This window comes from Drosophila simulans, chromosome 2R (genome assembly GCF_016746395.2).
Source record: "Drosophila simulans strain w501 chromosome 2R, Prin_Dsim_3.1, whole genome shotgun sequence".
In the NCBI taxonomy this organism is placed as follows: Eukaryota; Metazoa; Arthropoda; class Insecta; order Diptera; family Drosophilidae; genus Drosophila; species Drosophila simulans.
In genome coordinates this window covers 13,590,367-13,611,318 of record NC_052521.2, presented here as the reverse complement: position 1 = coordinate 13,611,318, position 20,952 = coordinate 13,590,367, and the positions used below count along the sequence as shown (strand labels likewise).

At 46.2% G+C, this 20,952-nt stretch overlaps 6 protein-coding genes across 6 annotated transcripts; 4 read left to right on the top strand and 2 right to left on the bottom strand.

Annotated features, from left to right (window-relative positions):
- Window positions 1–953: 953 nt before the first annotated feature.
- LOC6734766 lies at window positions 954–1,775 on the top strand. The gene has a single exon (XM_002081733.4). It carries the CDS (start codon window positions 1,055–1,057, stop codon window positions 1,613–1,615), a length of 561 nt encoding a protein of 186 aa, XP_002081769.2. The 5' UTR covers window positions 954–1,054; the 3' UTR covers window positions 1,616–1,775.
- An 8-nt stretch (window positions 1,776–1,783) lies between these two features.
- On the bottom strand, window positions 1,784–5,726 carry LOC6734765 (trehalase). The gene is made up of 4 exons (XM_002081732.4): window positions 5,360–5,726; window positions 5,108–5,291; window positions 3,748–5,028; window positions 1,784–3,562 (listed from the first exon to the last, which is right to left on the bottom strand). Exons 1-4 carry the CDS (start codon window positions 5,407–5,409, stop codon window positions 1,934–1,936), a joined length of 3,144 nt encoding a protein of 1,047 aa, XP_002081768.1. The 5' UTR covers window positions 5,410–5,726; the 3' UTR covers window positions 1,784–1,933.
- Window positions 5,727–9,994: 4,268 nt separating this feature from the next.
- Window positions 9,995–11,014, top strand: LOC6734764 (testisin). Its single transcript, XM_002081731.4, is given in 5 exon segments — window positions 9,995–10,243; window positions 10,313–10,358; window positions 10,419–10,573; window positions 10,637–10,800; window positions 10,802–11,014. Coding segments are annotated over 5 exon segments (651 nt in total). The 5' UTR covers window positions 9,995–10,041; the 3' UTR covers window positions 10,886–11,014.
- A 5,359-nt stretch (window positions 11,015–16,373) lies between these two features.
- On the top strand, window positions 16,374–17,569 carry LOC6734763 (zinc finger protein 236). Its single transcript, XM_039292200.2, has 2 exons — window positions 16,374–16,493; window positions 16,674–17,569. Exon 2 carries the CDS (start codon window positions 16,679–16,681, stop codon window positions 17,501–17,503), a length of 825 nt encoding a protein of 274 aa, XP_039148134.1. The 5' UTR covers window positions 16,374–16,493; window positions 16,674–16,678; the 3' UTR covers window positions 17,504–17,569.
- Window positions 17,570–17,699: 130 nt separating this feature from the next.
- On the top strand, window positions 17,700–19,380 carry LOC6734762 (U3 small nucleolar RNA-associated protein 18 homolog). The gene has a single exon (XM_002081729.4). The coding sequence runs from the start codon at window positions 17,813–17,815 to the stop codon at window positions 19,331–19,333; it is 1,521 nt and encodes a 506-aa protein (XP_002081765.1). The 5' UTR covers window positions 17,700–17,812; the 3' UTR covers window positions 19,334–19,380.
- Window positions 19,381–19,385: 5 nt separating this feature from the next.
- LOC6734761 (nuclear pore glycoprotein p62) lies at window positions 19,386–20,767 on the bottom strand. Its single transcript, XM_016168220.3, has one exon. It carries the CDS (start codon window positions 20,620–20,622, stop codon window positions 19,441–19,443), a length of 1,182 nt encoding a protein of 393 aa, XP_016027973.1. The 5' UTR covers window positions 20,623–20,767; the 3' UTR covers window positions 19,386–19,440.
- Between the last annotated feature and the right edge of the window lie 185 nt (window positions 20,768–20,952).

Below are 20,952 nucleotides of genomic sequence, written 5' to 3'. Positions count from 1 at the left end.
AAGCGAGAGGCCATTGGAATTGGGAATCGGGAATGGGGTATCCTCCATTGCTCCTATTTAAGCTGCCAGGCGAACTCTTTTATGCATACCCTTCCAGTCGGCGCCCATTCAATCAAATTAGCGAGCAGTGCAATCACCGGGCGAACAAACTAATATCTGTGGCCAAAATGCTTCATGGCTGACTACTTATCGCTTAATCACATCAATGGAACCATGGCCTGCTATCGGCGCATCTGCATAAAACATTTAGCAACATCAAATCGTTACTCGCCCATCCATCCATCCATCCACACACATCAAAGCCAATCAAAATGGCATTTCAATAATATCAGAGCCGTACAATCGCGTCGACAGGGGGCTTTCCGGGATGGGTGGGAATGGTATGGTATGGCATGGTATGTCATGTCATGGTATGGGGGTTCTGTTGTAATGGAGCGCGCATATTTCGGCTCGAATCTGTGTGGGTGAGCTTATGAGTCAGTGAGCAGCTGAACGCATATGTGCTACTGTGCTTGTTTGTGTGTGTGTGAATACATCAATGAATCGTTCGCCAATATTACAAGCCTGAGCACACAAGCACACACAGCTAGAAAGAGAGCGAGATAGCGGAGTAGACAGAGACAGAAGCTGGCGGAAATTGTGTCAAAGGATACTTTCGCTTTCCCCCAAAATGTGTCCTTGCCCAAATGTACATACACCCATGTCGTTGGGCGGGTGGGCGCGTCATAAAGATATCGACAGGCCCATAAAGATAACAGTAGTGGATTGCGAATGACATGTCATGGAAGAAATTAGGCGATGTTTCTCTGAATGATTTTGCCAAGGGCCAAGTCTTATCTAATAAGAAAGGATACATGGTGTTATCTGGTTAGCCCATTTTAATGACTATAACATTAGATCTTAGCGTATAATAGTACGACTCTAACTAACTATTTCAACTGGGTTTTAAAGCAGGCCACGCTTGGTCAGTTTTGGTTTTTTGGCTACACAAACCCGTCGACTTCGAAATTCCAAATTTTACCCCGGTTTCGTTGACTCGGTGATCCTTCTATCGATGATCATGTTGGTGGCCACCTTGCAGCCAGAATATGTGCCTGTTGGTATTACGCCACTCTTGAACTGGACAGAGCCATCAAATCTAAAGCACTGTGATGAGGATTATCTGATCGTTGTCCTGGCATTGTCCATGTGCACCCAGTTCTTACTGATGACTTATGTGAGCTTCGCAATCATGCAACCGTGTTCCATGCGAAGGAAGCAGTTGATTGAGAGCCAGCAAAGGACCTTCGCTAGCTTCATTTTCCGAAGGCTACTCTTCCAGTTGGACGAGGCTTTACACCCTTCGTTGGAGGCGGAGCGATTGGACTGCTGCTTGAGGTCTAGTGAAAAGGTTATCCAGGCCATTCAACTGTTCCGGCGAGATGCTCTCAAGGTCCTTCAGCCAGGACATAATCTCTCATCCGCACTGGCCAGCGATTTGTACTATGTGCTGGACGAGGAGGAGGATGAACTGGATTCCAACGGCTACGGATGCTCCCACTCAAAGGTCGAGGTCACCGAGGAGCTATTGGTGTGCCTGCTATATCCGGAACGAAAAGTGTCCGTGAAAAAGTAATACGTCGGACTGGGGAACCTAACTTTTTGGCTCAAATTGACTTGTATTTTTGTATACCTCCTCCGCAAAGTGCACTAAATTCATTAACTAAGTAACTGATTATTCGGATGCAACTTTTTAGATAATTTTCAATACTTAATAAAGAAAAAACGTCACTGTCCATGCAGGTTTTAGTTTAAAAGTACTCCAAATAAAAATACTTTTTATTTAAAATCTTCAAGCTGGTGAGCATTACAAATTTGACACACTTAAATTTAGTTTCAGTTCACTAGGCCTTCGCATGTTCTTCCAGGGCATTGATCCATAGGTGAAGTGGATCTATTCCCCATCCTCCTTTTCGTCGCAGTTGCAGCATTTCTTCTTCTTGTTATTGGTCGCATCAGATCCTCGTTTCGGTGGACAAGCGTCGAAGTTGCTCACAGGATCCGCCAGTGGGAACTGCTTGTTGAACAGGGGCTTTGGTCCCTGGCCAGCCGGAAAGTCTGCGGTCACGTGAGCCTTGCACGGAGCACACTCGGCACCGGCACCGCCGGCAGCCACCTTGCTGTGACCACTCTGTATACCCTTGCTGGCAAGCCCACCTAGTGGCTGACCCGCTGCTCCACAGTCGTTCTGCGGCCCCATGGTTCGATTGGTGCCTATTGTGTGTGTGGAAAGGAACGCTTCGGATGTTACGCCTCCACAATGTGGGCATATAAAGGTTGGCGGTGGTGCGACTGAAGCGGCTTTGCTCTGACTCTTACCCACCGCGCAACTGCAATCATCGGCAGCTGCAGGCTGCGGCGCTTTCGCCTGAGGAGCACATTCAGCAACGGGTGTCTGCTGGGGCTTAGCTGCGGGACCGCAACCGCAGTCTTCCTGCGGAGGATCCGGGCAATCATCCCTGCCACAACCGTCGCATCCAGACTCCCTTTGTGGCGATTTGCTCTCCTGTTGATAGGCGTCATCCGGGTCCTTGTCGGTCACTGGAAAATAGTGTCCAGTTAGCGCGTCGTGCCGATCCTCATCGTCGTCATCCATGCATCCACAGCCTCCACTGGACTTCTTCAGATGCTGGGAGCAGTCCTGCGTCTGTGGCTTGGTGGTGCCACAGTCCTGTTGCTGTTCAGATTGGAGCTGTTGCTGCTGCTTCTGGTGCTCCTGTTGCTGCAGCTGCTGCTGCCGCATGCAGTCCTGTTGCTTCTGCTGCTGTTCCATCTGCTGCTTCTGTCGTTCGTCCATGGAGCACTCGCAATCAGGATCGTTATCCGGCACTTGCGCTTGAACGACAATAAGTCCTGCTCCTTTTTGCTGTTGTCCGGCACATGGACAATCTGGATCGTGCTGTATCCCCAGGGTTCTCTGATTTTGCGATTGAGATTGCTGTAGTGCTTCTTTCCTAGAGCAAGTACACTGGTCGTCGTCTACTTTTTGCTGAGACCTCTGCATTTGAGCTTGTGATGGCTGCTGTTTCTGGGAGCCACATATTCCACAACTTGGCACATCCTTTGGCTGCATTTGCTGCTGGGACTTTTGTGGCGCTCCTGCACCACATGAGCATTTGCCATCCTCTCCTGGTTGCGTCTGTGACCGTTGTTTCTGGGCAATGCCACATGAGCAAGCATTCGGCTCCTGCGGCTGTGTCTGCTGAGCAAAGTCGCTGGTTGCAGTTGTGGCAGTCGACTTGTGCGACATGGTTCCCACCGTGGAAGGAGCGCCACATACGCACCGTCTATTGGATTGCTGATCGTCCATATTGGCCTCACTGGTAATGATGTATTCGTATTTTCCGGATGGCTTTGATCCTCTGGATTTGCTCTTGCTGCCCTCGTCGCTGGTGTCGGCCAAGCTTATCTCCTTGCCGTACTTGCAGAGAAACTCGATAATCACCCCGTTTGTCCAGCCGTAACCCAGCGGAGTGTTTTCCGGCGAAGCTCCGCCAGATGTGCCGAAGTCCTCGCAGTAGTACTGCAATAAGGTGGTAAAAATCGGATTAGGAAACTGCCATGTTCGTGCGAAATATGTTTTAAGGCCTATTGTTCACTGTCAGGTGTTAGAACCTATATGACAATCTAGTAAAAGTTAAACTTGATGCTTGAGGTCCTTAAATATATTTTTAAAAACAACGAGCTTACTGATATATAGTAACTTACCTTCTCGAACATGAAGCTCTCATACTTGTATGCCGCATAGTTGGACTTGACCCATCGATGCGCCCATCGCTTGGACATGGCTTTGGCGGGCGGAGTGCCCAGATTCTCCAGTCCCTCGATGATCAGGAACATCATGGGCGGAAAGACATTGGGGTGATCCCAGTTCTGGCCCGACTCCTTATTCATCGTGTACGGCACCCCACCGTATTGCGCATCCAAATCGTTGGTCTTGATGTACTCCATCACTCCCTTGGACACCTTCTCGGTGTCCACCAAGGGAAAGGCTCTGGCCCACAGCGGAGCAAAGTTGGTGCAGCAGAAGTAGTTGCGTGGCTTGTTGTTCACCAGATCGTAGTCCAACCAAATGCCGGCTTGGGCGTTCCACAAATTATCCCGAATGGCTTTCACTAGGACACATGCTCTATCTTGATACTCATCGGCTTTTTTGGTATTACCCGCTTTGCGATTGAATTCGGCCAGGATCTTGCCACTCCGGAAAACGATGCAGTTCAGCTCGACGGGCACAATGGCAGAGGTTTTGATGTCTCGAAAGGATCCTTTATTGGAACCATCGACGGTTACATACCAGCGGGAACTGAAGTTCGTACCCGATTCAGCAGCCGACTTGAGTTCGGTGTACATAACCTCTCGGACCACAGGACTCTTGATGCTTGCCACACACTCCAGATCTTCTCGGTAGGCCTCGGGCCTGGGTCCTGCCGAGGAATCCCGATACTGATACATGGTCCTGCCCTTCACCTGCACCGAGTGCTTGCTGATGAAGGTATCGTACTCGGTTTCCAGCAGCGGCAGCGCTTCGAGGGCGTACTGCTCGTCCTTGGTCACCTCCACATAAGCCTTTACCATCATGATCAAGAGTGGAGGGCTCGATCGACCCGAGCAGTATATCCGGCCACAACCAGGCACAAAGCCATACTGCTTAACCAAATCCAAATAGTTATCGATCATGCCCCGGGCTGTTTGATGCATGCCACACTGCAGCAATCCGCGAATGATCCAAAATGATTCCCAGTAGCGATACTCGCGGCAATTCGAGGAGGGAACAATAAAGGGATTCGGTACGTAGATTATGGAATACTGATCGGGGTTCTCCTTGACCTCATCCTTAATCCGCCGCCCCAACTCCTTCCAAAGTCCATTGACATCCGAACCGAACTGCTTTATTTCCGAATCACAGATCCTGGCAAGAAACGAAGGCTGAGCTTTCCAATCCGGCGGTGTCCAGTGTTCTAGCTCTGAGCCAGGATCATTGAAGTGCTTCTGCAGTAAGAAAATATTTCTAAAATTATATCTATCTTATAGTGAAATTATCTTTTCTTAGGGTTTTTTCACATTTTACCTCCACAAACATTTGTAGGAACCTTAGAGATCCATCGTTCCGGCGGCAATTGCTGAACATATCGAAGTCGGCCAAAGTTTGTGCAGGTGTAAAAATGCAGCTCATGTCCACAAAGTGTTTGCAGTCGGGAAACATTTTCGATCTCTGGACAGCATCCAGCAAGGGACCCTCACAGAAAACACCTCTATCTCAGGCGGAATAGAACCAATCAGTAGGAATTCCAAGTACCAGGATCTGACCATCAGCACTCACCTGTTTTCTCCGCCCAGGACCTCAGCACCGCAGCGGCACTTATTCGCCATCTTCGACGAGTTGCTGGGTTTTTTTTATAGCGAACGATGTTCAGGCTGAGTGACTGATAACCGGTCCAAATTCGGGTTTCAGCCTAGATGTGAATCCCAGGCGACTGGGTTTTTGGGGCATAAATCAAAAAACCGAGCAGCAGCAGCCTCTGTTATATTGACCATTAAAGCAAATTTGTCGACATTTGCCATTAAGAGTCAACAATGCTCGGCCATAAATCAGCGTAAATAGACAGGAAGCGCCTGCGAATCCTCAGCTCTCCTTCCCGGGCCACACATTTATTTTAAATTACCATAAATGCCCCTGACCGAAAACGAAACCAAAACAAGAGCAGCGTGGCGAACTTTGCCTAAAAGCTATTGGCCCCTGTGTCCATTTGTAATTTCCAGACAATTTATCAAACCAGCAAAAGCAGTGAAAGCAGCAAAGGAACAGCAAAAGGCAAGGGGATGCCAAGTGCCGAAGGCCAGAAGTCGGAATGGAAATGGCGCAGAAAATGCGCTTCAAGTGGCCATGGCCATGACCATCGACTGGATGGCTAGATGGATGGATGGAAAACCGAGGGGGCAGCGAGTTCAAATAAAGTAAAAATTCTTCGATTCCTGGACAATCAAATTGGGATGGTGGAAAATGGGATAGTGGACAATCAGCCGCGGGCGGGTACTTCATAAATTTCTTCGACCGATCCACTTTAATGCAAGTTCTTGGCATCGGCATCTGTGTGGAAACTTCTTCAAGTACGAGAATTCGAAGGAGTACGGAAATTAGCCTTGTCGCAATCGCATTCTCTGTCGTCTGCAAAGTTTCAATTGAATTTTCGTCCGGCATAAAAATGCCAGCAACTTGAACATTTCGCCGTGTTCGAGAAGCGATCATCCACCAAGTAATTAATTTTGCATATGTGAAAGTGCAGCCAAAGGATGGGCAGGGATGGAAGTCCTGACACTTGTCGCTACCCCTTGACCCCTCGGCAATGTGATCAACTTAACGAGGTGCCGCCAGGAGGAGGAGGAGTCATGGAGCCAGTGCACCGACAAAAAGTTAATAGGAATCCTTTATCTTCAAAGATACAAACTAATGAAATTCGATATCAATCAAAGGCGAACTTCGCCACCATTTGATGTATCCTTCACCTATAATGTGCACCTCCCTTTTCGCTCAGTGTAGCTGCACGCTTATCATCATCGTCATCCGCATTCGCAGCTAATTGAGTATTCTTCCCTTAAGTGGACACAGCCGCCGCTGGCGCCTTTCAGCCTCATTTGCAGGCACGCACATAAATCAATAAGTTGCATTCGGCCTTAAATTAATTAAAAGGAAAATTCGCAAAGAGCAGTTGGCGTAGTTTTCCGAGTTTACTTTACTTCCGGCTGGCAAATACGTTGCAGTCCTTGCACTTGCAGTCTGTGCTTAAACACTCCGCCAGCTGACAGCAATCAATCAAAAATTGCACTGGCCTTAGCGCGACGGGTGGCGCCGGATGTATCACGTCCCAGCATCGCACAACCAGCACCACCCACTGACCACCCACTGCCACCCACTTCCAACTTCGACGGAGCAGGAGCATGATAAATTGTCAACACGCTGACGTTTGTCTGCAGCGATTTAAAAACTACTTAAAATGTAAATGTTGTTTCCCTGTTGCTGCTGCTGTGTTTGGGTTTTATGCACACGTCGCGCAGCGTAGACTGCGAAAATCATGTTGTTGACTTTGAAAAAATATGTGTAAAAATGCGCTATTGTAAATAACAGGAGCATAAGCCCCCAGGGTGAGCCCGGATGCGGATAGGGGCGCCCGGCGAAGTGCCTCCAACTTGACTGACTGTCTGAGCGAGAGTGATGACATGGCAATGTCAACGTTAGCTGGGGCAGCAACATCGGTGGCAACATTCGTGGCAGTAACGCCACGCGTACAGCGACTCCATGAAGATGCCACGCCTCTGTGATTGCATTTTTACACTTGTCATGGCGATTTGGACCCGTGTTGCCTTTGCTTTGTCAGCTCTAGTGTTTGCAGCTTACACTGTGCAACATACAAGCAGCAGCCGCAGCAACATCCTGCTTCCACTTTGGAACTGCTGCTCCCCAAATGAGTTATAAATTCAGCTGTCAAGTATTTTGACAATTGATTAATTGAAATCGACTTGGAAAGTTACTACAGTTGATAAGCAGGCACACACACACACACACTCGCACTCAACCGCCGCCGGAGGAAACGGAAGTGGGCTGTCAATCAATCCGCTCTCCCCGCAGCCAGCAGCAACATCCATGGATCATTTGTTGATGAGCTAAACTTTGACCCGGTCAGAGATCAAACAAAAGGGGCTAGGGACTACGGGGCAAGCCGCAGACGGTCAAATTAAGCAAGAGTCTAGTTAAACAGAAAAGTTTTGCACCACCCCACCCACGATAGACATCTCCGGCTGCCCTTCGAGTTGACAACCTAAATTGTTAGTTGGCTGATAAGCCGCCAGTCGACTGCCGACTGCCCCGCCCCCCATTCGCAGGAGTGGGCGTATATAACATTTTTATTTATATCACTATTTTTTATACACTGGGCCAGGGGGGTGGAACCGAAACCGAACGGAACACGCGCCACATGCCAACGACAAACAAATAAATAAAATTCCTCTTTCGGTATGAATGCCACCACCACCCCGCCGCTGTAACCAAGGTTTTTTTTCGAGGGGTCAACACTGCAGAGAAGTGTGTGTGTTTTACAAGTCTATTAACTTGTGGCGCTTATCTAATGCTGACAGCAAGTTTTTCACTTTGCCAAAGTTTTGCCCCGGAAAACGCAACTTCCCCTTCGGCTGCGGGGAGTGGGAAAATTGTGGGAGGGACTGGAGGAGTTTCGAGGCAGCTCTGATGTCAATCATTTGTTGATCATTTTTCTTTTTAGCCCATGCATAATATATGGCCGGCATTTGCAGATGACCACAAACATCTCCTCACTGCACTGCGAGGAAAAGTATGTAAGAAAAGTTTATGAAAAGATATAAAAATAGTAATTATTTCCAAATGTAACAATGTACGACTACAATGTAACTACAAATTCAGTTTAATTCAAGTTTTTTTAAACTTAATCTTATTCAGAGAAATTTAAACAGCACGCGCGTGTTTTTCCTTGTAGACAACTAAGAAACCTCTATTCTCCAGCGGCGAAAGGAAAAGTGCCAGACTGTCGGAGGGAAACTTTTGCTTGGGAAAACTCTTGATTTCCTTGGCCATAAGGACAGGGAATTGGTCAAGCTAGTGGCCGCTTCATTAAATGCGACGCCAAAAAGTTGCATCCGTGGAGCTGCTGGAAATATTTATGAACTGTCCGACTGCTGCCGTGGCATATACTATATGGTATGTTGGTGTGCGCCGTGAAGCATGGTTCTGGCCAAGTTCGAGTGTCACACCCCACCTGGCCACCTTTTTTCAATAAACGTTAAGCATTACGGTTATTAGTTTCTGGACGGGCACATAAAAACTTCAAGCCAAGTCGAGAGGAGACACCAGACACGAGACTCTGTTGCCCGGCGAACGGGGACAACAACTTTGTGTTGCTACTTTGCCGATGCTATCGACTCATGCTGTTGCTGTTGCTGTTGCTGTTGCAGTTGCCACTCTGTAGCAGCAACATGTTGCAGATGGCGATAGGGGCTGCGTTGACTAGTTGACTATGTTGCCATTCTGGAAATGGCTGAATGGGACCTATGGAAATTACGGAAACCGTGATACTTCCAAGTGCATTACATGCAAAGTCCTTGCGGCAGTGACAACAGCAGCAGGAGCAGCAGTTGCAACAGCAGTACAACAGCAACTTATTAACGCGCAATCTGAGCTCTGCAATTGACCGCAATGGAATGGAGCGGGGTGCTCTTTGGGGGCCAGTGGCGGATTCTGAAGCAGCGGCGATGACGGCCACGACGACAGACGGAAGCGGAAACGGCAAATAAACGCACGAGCGCTGACGTGCGGGCACCAGCGTGTCAGCGTCCGTGTCTTTGTGTTGCCGCTGCATGTACGTGTGTGTGTGTGTGTGTGTGTATTTGCTGCACTTGTTTGCATGCAACGTGGCAACATGGCAACGACAATGGCAGGAACAACAGCAGCAACAGCAAAAGCAACAGCAGCAGCAACGGGCATTTATCTGGCTGCCCAGACCTGCCACGCCCCTCGTAATACATTGCGGTCGGGATGTTGCATGTTTGTGGGCGCTCGCCTGCGTTTGTATTTTTTTAATACCCATGCATTTTTAGGCTGAAGGGCATGCCCTTTTTATAAATGCTTTTTTAGAGTATATTTCAAGTTATGACATATAAATAGTAAATAGAAAGTATAAGCTTATTAATGGTCTGATAACATTTTCATACTCATTGGGTTATTATTAGCAAACATTACAGCTCTTGTTTAATTTACGTAAATTGAACATATTATTCACTTAAATCAACTTTTGTTTTAATTTAAAAAAAAAAACTCCCTTATCAATGCAGTGTTTCTTAGGAAATAATGATTTTTCTGTTTTTTTGTATGTTAATTCTTCTGCAGAACCGCTTTTACTGCTCTTTTTGAGCATCCGACTTTTCGTTGAAATAAATCTTACAATGTGAATTCAGTTTTGCTCCGCTGTTTCAATTGAGATGACGCCTTCGATCGTTCTGCTGACTTTTTTAGTAATCCTAAGCCTCGGATCTTATGGATATTCGCAGCTATTGGATTCAAAATGCATTGCAACGCACCGAATGAGAATAATTGGTGGTCAGGATGCTCAAAGGACTCCATGGATGGCTTACTTGATACGAGATAACAATTTCGCATGTGGCGGCTCACTGATTGCCCACCGTTCGTACTTGCAACTTATTAAGTATTGTATTTATAATGGTTTTTTTATAACTTTTTTATTTATTTCAGGCTTTGTTCTAACCGCCGCTCATTGCACGGAAGTCAACGACAACTTGTACGTTCTTAACATTCTTTCCCTAACTTTCTGTTTACTTTTATTGTTTTTTTTTTTCAGATTTGTTAGATTGGGTGAATACGATTCTTCGAGGACAACGGATGGCCCGACTAGACTCTACAGAGTTGTTTCAATATATCTGCATGAGAACTACAAAGATTTTCGGAATCATGATATTGCTGTGCTCAAACTGAGTCGGAAAGTCGTCTACGATGGTAATTTGCTACATTTCTATACATATACTCTATACTCAATCTATATCTATACTTAATTTACAGCTTATATCCGACCAATTTGCATTTTTTTAAATTCCGGCTATCAGGCCTTTGCAAACAGCATGCAGGACTTTATTTTAACTGGCTGGGGTCTGATGGCCCACAACAAGATGCCCACTACACTGCAGAAAATGACCCTGCGTCGCGTTAGTAATGAACATTGTGGTGCTCCAGGTCTTAACATATGTTGCTGGAATCCCATGCAGTACGCCTGCTTCGGAGATTCGGGTAGTCCATTGGTGTCAAGTGTGAAATACGGACAAAGTACCATATATGTTCAGTTTGGGGTCGCCAGCTTCGTTACCGGAGAATGCGATGGCTACAGCTCATATTTGGATCTCACGAGCCATATGTCTTGGCTTTCCCAAACCTTGTCAAGAAACTGGGCCTAAATAGATATAGATTGAAGATTATTTCTAGATTATTTCTATTTTTAGTGGGTAGTAACTTAGTCTATAGGGCATGTTGCTGATTTTGTTGGAATTTTCCACGGGCGCCATCGTTCGCATGCACGGCAAGGATTTCTCTGCTTAATTTGTGGTTTTCAACCAAACAGAGAAACGATGGTAGCAATGGACGATGGACATTGGACATTGGACGTTGGCAGATGGCGGAAAAGTGGCGGACGAGTCCACAGCTAACCAACTGTTCAACGGCAATTGCAATTGCAATTGAGGTTGCAGTCGCACGAATGTTCCAGGAAACCCTTAAATATGATTATGGCATACGAAAGGCCTACGAGCAGAGCGTCACTTTTCATGGTGGCGCTGATTTTCGCTTTTGGCCATCTTCGCTGGAATCTTTGCGGCATTCGCTCGGTAGCTTTTTGGCCAAGAGATTTCCACGAACTGGATTTAATTGTCACACATTACGGAACCACAATTACATAGAAAAATGCGCCAGCCAGCCAGCGGAAATGGCAACAATGCAAATGCAGCCACTGCAGCAAATAATAACCACCGACTGTGGCCAGCAAGGACCTTCACCTCCTCCTCCTCCTCCTCGTCCAGCCCTCAAATAAAATGCGCCATTTGCAATTGTAGTTTATTTTAATACCGCAATTAGTGTTGTTCTCCGGGCGGAGTGGTGGAGTGCTGGAGTATTTGTGGTTCGGTGGGTTGAGCACGCAATTGTTGGAAAGGTGGAATATCCTGGCGGATCCTGCCACGTTGCCATGTTGCCACACCATTTGAGGTGGCCGCATAAATATATATATATATGATATATATGATGTACGTATATAATACAAGGTATGCAAAGTTTTTCCGGTATAAATGTACGATTACCAGTCTTTTTGCACTAATGCAATTGAAAAGCTGTCCATTTGGAAGCTCGGCCATTTGGAATTATTTGTGCCGCAGCCGCTGTTAATTGATTTTTAAGTGCCAAGTGCAATCAGGTACTTCGATATGCATCAGGTGACACATGCAGGCTCAAATTATTTTCATCCAGCGTCGGAAAAAAGCGTTAATGTAATCAGCGAAGAAAAAAATGTTTGCACAATACCCTTTTTAAGCAAAAACGAGGTGAAAAACCTTAACGTTTAGCAAATGAAACCACTTTGTTATTAATCTCCATTAAACATTAACTATTCAGTAATAGCTTTTTATGCCAAATAGATTTTTTTAATCATTATATGAAATGCATAAAAATTAAGTAAAATGCTTAAAGTTAAACACAACCCATATCTAAATTCTCTCTAAATTCTTACTATGATTTTCGTGTATTTTTTATATTACAAAGTTGGCCTAAAATTAATATTTAATTCTTAAGTGGTATATAGATACTCTCTGAGGTTTTTGTAGCATTCCATATCATGAGGCATATCAAACCGATTGAAAGTTAATTGCTCACCTCGCTGATCCCCTCGATTGGTTTTTCCCTTCTCTTTTTTCCTGTTCTATGTGCAACGGGTGTAATCACATTTTATGTTGAACGCACTTAATTTTTTGCCCCAACTAAATGCCAATTAAAATGCGTAATTATTTTTTAATGGCATTTTGTGGTCAATATCGGGCGATTGACGATGATTGCACAGCGGTGGATCTGCGGAGTTGTGGAACTCCACTCCGATGACGGGATGCCGTCGTGACAATCCACATTTATGACGAGCAAATGGCCAGTATCCATATCAATTGCATGACTTGTCAAAGCGGCGCCCGCCTAAAAGAAAAGTGCCTCGCATGGGGTCGCATGGGTATGAAGGGGAAGGGTAATTTCGCCAGCAATTGCAGTTCAAGCAAGGAATCGCAATAAGGACCTCGATGTCCTGCAGCCATGTTCCCTGGCAAATGAAATTCGAGCAATCATCGCCATCAACATTTCGCTTTACTTCAAAAGGGACACGGCAGCAACATGCCGCAAGTGACAATCATTTATATTTAATAAACAACTAACGCATGCAGGACACACAGCAGCGGCCAAGAAAATAGCACTCAAGGCGTGAATGTTGCTTCCTTAGTTTTTTTAATCCTTCAATTCACTATTTTAACGATAATATTTATATTCCATTTGGAAACGATTGGTTTATGTATCTTTTAGTGATAAAAATGAATAATTATGGCACATTTATAAACAACTGTTGGTTTTCTTAGAAAAATATTTGTATATAAAATATTTTCCATTAAATTTATTTTCCAATATGCTTTGTATTTTTATGGCTACTTGCAATTACAAAATAAAGGTGTCAATTAGTGAATTGTGAAGTACTGCTTATTTTTATTTGTTTTTGAGCTAAATAAATTCAAATTCCAATTGCTTGCGAGTTGCTGTAAGACCTGCGATTGATGGCGGCGGGAAAGTGGGGAAAAGCCGGTCGGAAAAACAACAGCAAGATGACGAGACTAAGCGGCCATTGTCTCCGCCCCCCTTCGACCCCCGCCCCCTTTGCAATGGAAATTGTTTACCATGCATTTTGTTCGATTCCGAGTCGAGGCGTCTGAATAATGCAGCAGGTAGTATTCGCTGATGGAAAAGCGGAAAAGCGGGCGTGGAATTGGGGGGCGGTCAAGTAAATAAGCGAGCATGAAAGCGAAGACGAAAACAAAATGGGGCAGATAACAACAACAACAAGAACAACAACAACAACGCCAAAAGGACAACAATGCTGCAGACACAAAACCGCTTCGAATCGCTTTGGGCGGCATTCAAATTGAATATTGAAAGCATCGAGCACAAAACTGCCAAACGCTTGAATTATGCATTAATGATGTCTGCCACACTGGACAATATAGTGGGTGGAGGGGGGAGGAGTAAAGGGGGCAAGGATTGAGGGGCGTTTGCAGGACACAAGGGTTTTTTTTTTTTGATGCCAGGGACAAGAACAACGGCAATGCGTCGTCCTCGTCGACTGACCACCGCTTATTAATTTTTTATGCGTCTGCTATTTTTATGGTCGACATGAAAGCGTTGGCCGCAAGCCTTTTATTTTCCTGGCCATTTTCGTCTAGCTTTCAATAGTTTTTCACCGAAATTTCCATTTCAACCAGACACGAGTTTGCGTTGGAAAAGTTACTAAAACTTATCTTAGGGAGGTTTTATTATAAGAGATATATTAGCGTTTAAAGTCAAAAGCTTAGCAGCAAAGATAAGAATTAATCATGTATAATATTAATTACTTTATTTCTAGATTCATTAATATAGAAATGCCATAAAAGTTCTATAGTTACTTCTATAAATGACAGTCATATACTTACATTTACACATCCAATTAAAGCAATTCGAAATTGCACGGTGTTTAAGTGCTATTATAGCCATGTCGCGCACTGTCAATACAATGTCAATATGCATTGTTCGCTAATGTTTCGCCAACAAAGTATTACGCTTTTTGTCGCCAGATTTTCCCTTTGGCTTAATTCCGTTTGAACGACGAACGTTGCGTTGGACAGGATTTTGTCCTGCAAATAAAACGCGCCCTTGACAATGGCCGTCAATATGCCGATATCGGTGGACAGAAAGACGTTAATTACCAACATTACCGCGCGCCCAATTATCAACCGCACAAATCAGCGGTGATGTAGGTACGGGTAACCTGATGCACCGTGTGCGGGGCAATGGAAAACTCATTACATGCCACAGGAGCCATCATCCGGGATTCGAAAGATAGCACATAGTGGGAGAGGAGAGCTTGGATCTTGGAGCACGGAGGCGGGCGGCCAGGCGCCACGCCCACCAGGAGCGACCGCAACATGCTGTAATGCGTGGCTCCATCAGCATTTGCATGTGCAGCTGGAGCTGGAGCTGGAGCTAAATGCGCCCGATACTTAAAGCCAACTAAAGGCCATATGTTAGCCTACACTGCCAAAGGACAAACTTAATGTCAACACGCTAATCTGTCAGTCGGCAGGAGTCGCAGCGCAGGTTGCGGGATGCGGGATGCGGGATGGTGGGCGGGGGAATGGGGGAATCTGGCATGGCGGGGAGTTGGGTCGGGGAGTGCGACTGCAAAGGATCTGCCACAATGTCGGGCCACTTAAGGAGCACTGAATCGCAGCGCCTCGCTGCACAGGAACTCGAGGATATTGGAAGTGGGTGGTGAATGGGCGGGAAACACTCTTAGAAAATTCAGCGTTTCTTAGACAAATTTCAATCCTTGGAACTTGGTTTACTATTAAGTAATCTTAAGGCACTGTGAAACAATAAAAACAGATTCTTCTTAAAGGATTTATAGAAAGATCTAATAGCATACCATATTCTCTTAATCTCAAGTCAAAAGCTCTTGAATTGAAAGATATTCTTATTTCATATAGTTTACTTCAAAAAAATGTAGTACTGAAAATTATATCTTAAAGGCCTTGAAAAGCATATGATACATTCAAGAATATTGTTAAATATTTTAATTTTACAATCTTTTGAGAAAATAACCAACCCAACTTCCCGCTGCTTAAAATTAATAATAATAAGGATGTTTAATATTTATAGAAAATTATTTGCTAGTGTATCGCCGCCTGGATGGCGCAACAATAATGCTGGACCCTTTGAAATGACAAAAATTGGTTGCTCTCCGTGCGGCTTGACGCCTGACTTGCCAGGAGACACTCGAGGGCACCACAAATGCAACAACCAACGCCCACCCCCCGCGAAGGACGCGTCTTATCAACTATGCAGGGCTTTGTCTCTAAGCGATTGCAGCCGCCCCCCTATTTTCCCATCCCACCTGCCCCTGCCCCTTTTTCCTCCTCGTAGCCAGCGTCTTTTGTTGCGCTTAATGAATTTTACGTAAATTTTACGAGCGCTGATTTCTGGCAGCAGCAGCACCACCCCAGCTATTAATCCACACTTTGGCGAGAGCACCACCCCCAGTGGATGGGTAAATTAGTGGGTGGTTGGGTGGTTAGTGGGTGGATGGATGAGACTGGTGCTCCCCTGGTTGTGCGTGTGTAATGACAAGTTCAACAACAACTCGACATTGTCGACTGGTGACGAGAACGACGTGCTCCGACATTTGTTTGCCCAAGTTATGCAAATATTTTTCCAGTCAAGAAGTTTTTGTTTAATTGCATATTTTGACTCGCATTACGCGTGTCATAAAGCAGGGATCCGGAGCTTACCACAATGCCAGAAGTTGGGCGGGGATTAGGGGCACTCGAAAGACATGTTCCTGCATTTTAGAGTTCAAAGTTCAAAGACGAACCCATCGCCAAACTAAACAACTAAACAATACGAGTATAGATCTCATTATGCCCAGGCTAGCCATTGAACTATAGCTATCTTTCTTAGAAATGATTTCAATTGAAATCTCCAAGATGATATTTAAAAAATAATTCTGAAAGCTGACAAATTGGCAGTAAAAATTTTTGAAGATTGTGTGTTTAATTGGTTCAACGAAATGATGGCTAAATATTTTACCACCTCATATATGGTAAACCAAATAAAACGTTTACTTTTTTCGGAAGAAAGCGTTGGATTCGAATTTCATTGCCTGGACAAATTCAAAAAGTTCACATTTTTGAGGCATACTTATCGCGTATACGCTTTCTTTCTTTTCCAGCCCTGACAGTTTCCGAGTATCGGGTATCGAGTATTACTTTCTACCTTTCAGTGACAATGACCGGCGACTTTCTCACTTTCTTCGTACGCTTCTTACTGTCGAAACACAAGAGCCCACAAAGGATTATGACAAGTGCTGGCGACTGGATCGAGGAGCTGGAACAAGCTACTCTACTGTCGATTCAGGAGGATAATGGTATTGTTACCAAGGTGTACGTAGAGCCCTGTTTGCAGCCGAGAATAAAAAAGAAAGTTTTCCCGGTGGACAACACGCAACTCTTCCACTGTCCGTTTTGCTCTATTGCGATTCGCACGGCCGGTCCCTACAAGGTCCATCTGATGGCCTGCAAAAGACACTGGGCACGCATGATGAAGGATGCGCCGGACGTGTCCCAGCAGCCGTGCAGCATTTGCAAGAAAACCTTCTCATCGGTGGATGCCCTGGTCAGCCACAGGCTCCTGCATGGAACTCCATCATTGAATCGCACCTGTGCAGCCTGCAATGTCGAGTTCGAGACGGATCTGGAGTATCGCACCCATTTGGAGAGCCATCTGATACCGTGCGAGTCCACGGATGAGTCCAACGAAGGGGCGTACACCATCACCAAGACCTTCACTTGCATTTTCTGTCGCACGGAATTCGAGGCCAGCTTTAAGCCTGGCCAAGTGACCCGCCGATACGGGTGCGACGCATGTGTCGTAAGGCTGAAGGCCCAGGAGGAGGAGAAAAAGATCTTTGGGAAGAGAAGGGCCCAGTTAAGCTGTGATCGTTGTGGGAAAAAGTACAAATATGAGGGCTTCCTTCACCGTCATGTGAAGATTTGCCAGATGCCGGATAAATCCAAAAGAAAGCGTGAGATTGAAATCAACGAAGTCAGTTAACCAACAGAGAATTTATACAAAGTTTTAATAATTGATTATACACATTCGCACATTTTAATTTTAAACTAAATAAATATATTTTGTAAATATAATATTTTTAATAATTTTCAAATTAGGGCGCCCGTCCCACCGATATCTATTCCGATTTACTTTCGATGTGGTCACACTTATCGATAATTCCACCGTGGCGTGGTATTTTTGATTTAAAGCGTTAATCGATTTCCCAACCAGCTGCACGTGTAAATTTTTTTTGCAGTCCACAGAAAAGTTCGTAAATAAACGAATTTTAGTGCATTTCCAGCGAACACCATGAGTTCAGACGAGTCCAGCGATGGATTGGAGGAGCTGCAGAGTCTGAAGGCTCTCTACGGCCAGCAGGAGAAAGAGAAACCGAAAAATATCAAAAGGGAACGCTATATTCCAAAGGCCTCGCAGGCCAAAGAGCTCAACTATGTGGAGGTGCCCATGGAAAAGGTGCTCTTCGGCGACAGGCAGCGACTGCTCACCAATCTAGCCAAGTCCGTGGGACACAAGTTACCGAACGATTACGAGGATGAGCAGGAGGGAAATCCCGGTCAGGCAAAGCCAGGCGACAAGCGAAAAGCCGCCTGGTCGGATTCCGATGACGAGGACCTGCAGGTGGGCGATGTCAAGAAGGCCACGAAGCACACGGGTCCACTGAATCACCTGCGCAGGGATAAATCGTACAAGGAGTACCTTACGGCGCGATTCCAGCGCACGCTCAACCAACCCAAGTGGGCGGAGAAGAAGGTCAAAAACGAGGACGACGAGGACGAATCCTCCGACGAGGAACTGCTGCGGACGGTTGGCTTCATCGATCGCAAAGCCCGGAACAGTGATCTGCCCCAGAAGACTCTGAATTTTAAACGGGTCAAAGACCTGAACAGGGCCACATATTCCGAGGGTAATACCACCAGCATTCAGTTCCATCCAACCAGTACTGCTGCTCTAGTGGCGGGCATGGACGGCCTAGCCACCATCTACGCTGTGGACGGGCAAAAGAACGAGAAGTTACACAATATGCGCTTCAAGAAGTTCCCGCTGGCCTGCTCGAGGATTGCTCCATGCGGCACAAGGGCGTTCTTCGGTTCCGTGAAACCATACTACTACTCCTACGACTTGCTGGAGGCCAAGGAATCCAAGCTGAAGGTGCCGGGTGCAATGTCGTTTATGCACCGCTTTGAGGTGTCTCCATGTGGCAAATTTATCGTCACTGCTGGCAAGTTTGGGGCCATTCACCTGCTCACGGCCAAAACAAATGAGCTGCTGCACAGCTTTAAGCAGGAGGGCAAAGTTAAGGGATTCACTTGGTCTGGTGACTCCAAGAGAATCATCGTCTGCGGTTCCACTTGCAATGTCACCGTGCTAAACCTGCGCCAGAACCTCATTGAGCACACCTTCATGGACGACGGCTGTATACATGGAGAGTCCATTCAACTGTCTCCCAACCAACGCCTACTGGCCACCGGCACTCAAGAGGGCGTGGTCAACATCTACGACTACGAGAGCGTTTTCGCCTCCAAGGCCCCACAACCCGAGAAGCGCTTCATGAACCTGCGGACTGCCATCACGGATCTGCAGTTCAATCACACATCTGAGCTGCTGGCTATGTGCTCCAGTGAGGCGCCGAATGCTTTTAAGCTGGGCCATTTCCCCAGCGCTACTGTGTACTCCAATTTCCCGGCACAGAACGAGAATGTTGGCTTTGTGACCTCCATGGCCTTCTCGCCGCACAGCAGCTTCCTGGCCTTTGCCACTAGGGGCAAACAGGTGCCGCTCTTTAGGCTTAAGTACTTCAAGGGTTATTAATTGAAGGCGACATGATGTTTACAATAAATTCTTATATAAAATCATTACTCTTTGTCGTTACAATGGAACCATCTTTATTTAAGTTAACAAATTAAAGGGACTTATTTTTAGAAAGGAGCTCGGAAAATATCTCGTTTCTGGGAGTCTTGAATCTTGCCAATGTCTTCCAGCTTCTTGCTGATGTTCGTCGACTGCGATTCGATCCACTGCAACGAATTCATATGGGCATTAAGGATTTTTCCGATCTGTATGATGGGATCAGTGGTGTCCTGGCCCTTGTTGGCCTCGTTCAAGTTGTCTATGATCTCCTTTAGGTCCTCGGACATCTGCTTCAGTTGCGTGTCCAGATTCTCCACCATCAGGTAGGTTTGGCTGCGTTCCATGTCCACTCTCGGGAGATTAACGAATTCCTTCTCAAGCGGTCCCAGGCTGTCCTCAAGCTCTTTTTGCTGCGTGGCTATAAACTCCAGCTCCTGGTCCAGCACTTGCTGATCGGTTTTCACTTTTTTGACGGCATCGTTAAGCTCGACGATCTTCTGGTTGTTGCTGATGAGCAGTTTGTCCCAGGCGTTGATCTGAGTGGCCTGTTCGGTGAATACCTTTTCCTGTTCCTCGAACTCCAGAGTCCACTTGTTGATATGCTCCTCCAGTTGGTGGTAGGACAATTGGGATGCCGCGGAAACGGCCGATGAGTCTGTGGTCTTGGTCTCGGTAGTGAGATTGGCAAAAGCACCGCCAGTACTTAAAGTTGGGGCCGGTGCAGCTCCTTGCGTGGGCGCTATGGACGCCGGAGCTGCAGTCAGAGTTGTTGGCGCAGCGGCAGTGGTCTTAGGAGCTCCCAATCCAGACCCGCCCAGCAATCCAGTTGTGGTAGCTGCGGTGTTCGGTGCACTGGTTGCTATAGTTGGCACCACAGATGCCGCTGGCTGAGCCGTAAAGCCTCCGAAGGCGGCCGGAGCAGCAGAGGTTCCAGTCGCGGTCGCAGAAGTGGTGGACGCTAGATTTGCGGCTTGAGTGCCCAGCGTGAGGGGAGCTGAAGCAGTGCCGGATGTCAGGCCAAATCCAAAGGCCGGTGGAGCCTGCGCCTTGGTGTTGTCTGCATCTCCGCCACCGATACAAGCAGCAGGTGCCGGCGTTCCGAACGAGAATGTGGTTTTTGTGGCGGGAACCGTGGTCGCTGTTCCTGCAGCTGGTGCTGCGGCTGGTGTTCCTGTGCTGAGGCCGAAGGAAAACGACGATGAAGCGCCTCCGGTCGGGGCGGCGGTTGTTGTTGGCAACTGGAATGCCATGCTTTAACTTAAGACAAATAATATAATTTTAATCAAACGAAAATAACACGCCAAAATCAACCAGTGTGACCCTTCCTTGGAGTTCTGCAATGTTGTCGGTGTTGGAAATCAACTAAATTTGAAATAAAGTTAGCTATTTTCAAGCCAAAACCATTAGTAGTTTAAAGATTGGGCGGCAAAATTAAATTTTAAAATTCTTTGAAATGGGAATACAAGTGAAGTTCTTTGCTGAGTTAGCGATACATTTTTATTACTAAAACATGCTAGAAACCAAAACATTTCTGTTATTCTAACGTTTTCAATCACCTTTTGCACTTTTAAAATATGTTT

What these genes read in the sequence shown, in the direction of transcription:
- LOC6734766 (XM_002081733.4), top strand. Translation starts at nt 1,055, where the DNA reads ATGATCATGTTGGTGGCCACCTTGCAGCCAGAATATGTGCCTGTTGGT.
- LOC6734762 (XM_002081729.4), top strand. Translation starts at nt 17,813, where the DNA reads ATGAGTTCAGACGAGTCCAGCGATGGATTGGAGGAGCTGCAGAGTCTG.
- LOC6734761 (XM_016168220.3), bottom strand. Translation starts at nt 20,622, where the DNA reads ATGGCATTCCAGTTGCCAACAACAACCGCCGCCCCGACCGGAGGCGCT.
- LOC6734765 (XM_002081732.4), bottom strand. Translation starts at nt 5,409, where the DNA reads ATGGCGAATAAGTGCCGCTGCGGTGCTGAGGTCCTGGGCGGAGAAAAC. An exon ending in GTCCTGGGCGGAGAAAACAG is followed by an intron (nt 5,292 to 5,359) that starts GTGAGTGCTGAT and finishes CGCCTGAGATAG; the next exon opens with AGGTGTTTTCTGTGAGGGTC. An exon ending in AGAGCTTCATGTTCGAGAAG is followed by an intron (nt 3,563 to 3,747) that starts GTAAGTTACTAT and finishes ACCTTATTGCAG; the next exon opens with TACTACTGCGAGGACTTCGG.
- LOC6734763 (XM_039292200.2), top strand. Translation starts at nt 16,679, where the DNA reads ATGACCGGCGACTTTCTCACTTTCTTCGTACGCTTCTTACTGTCGAAA.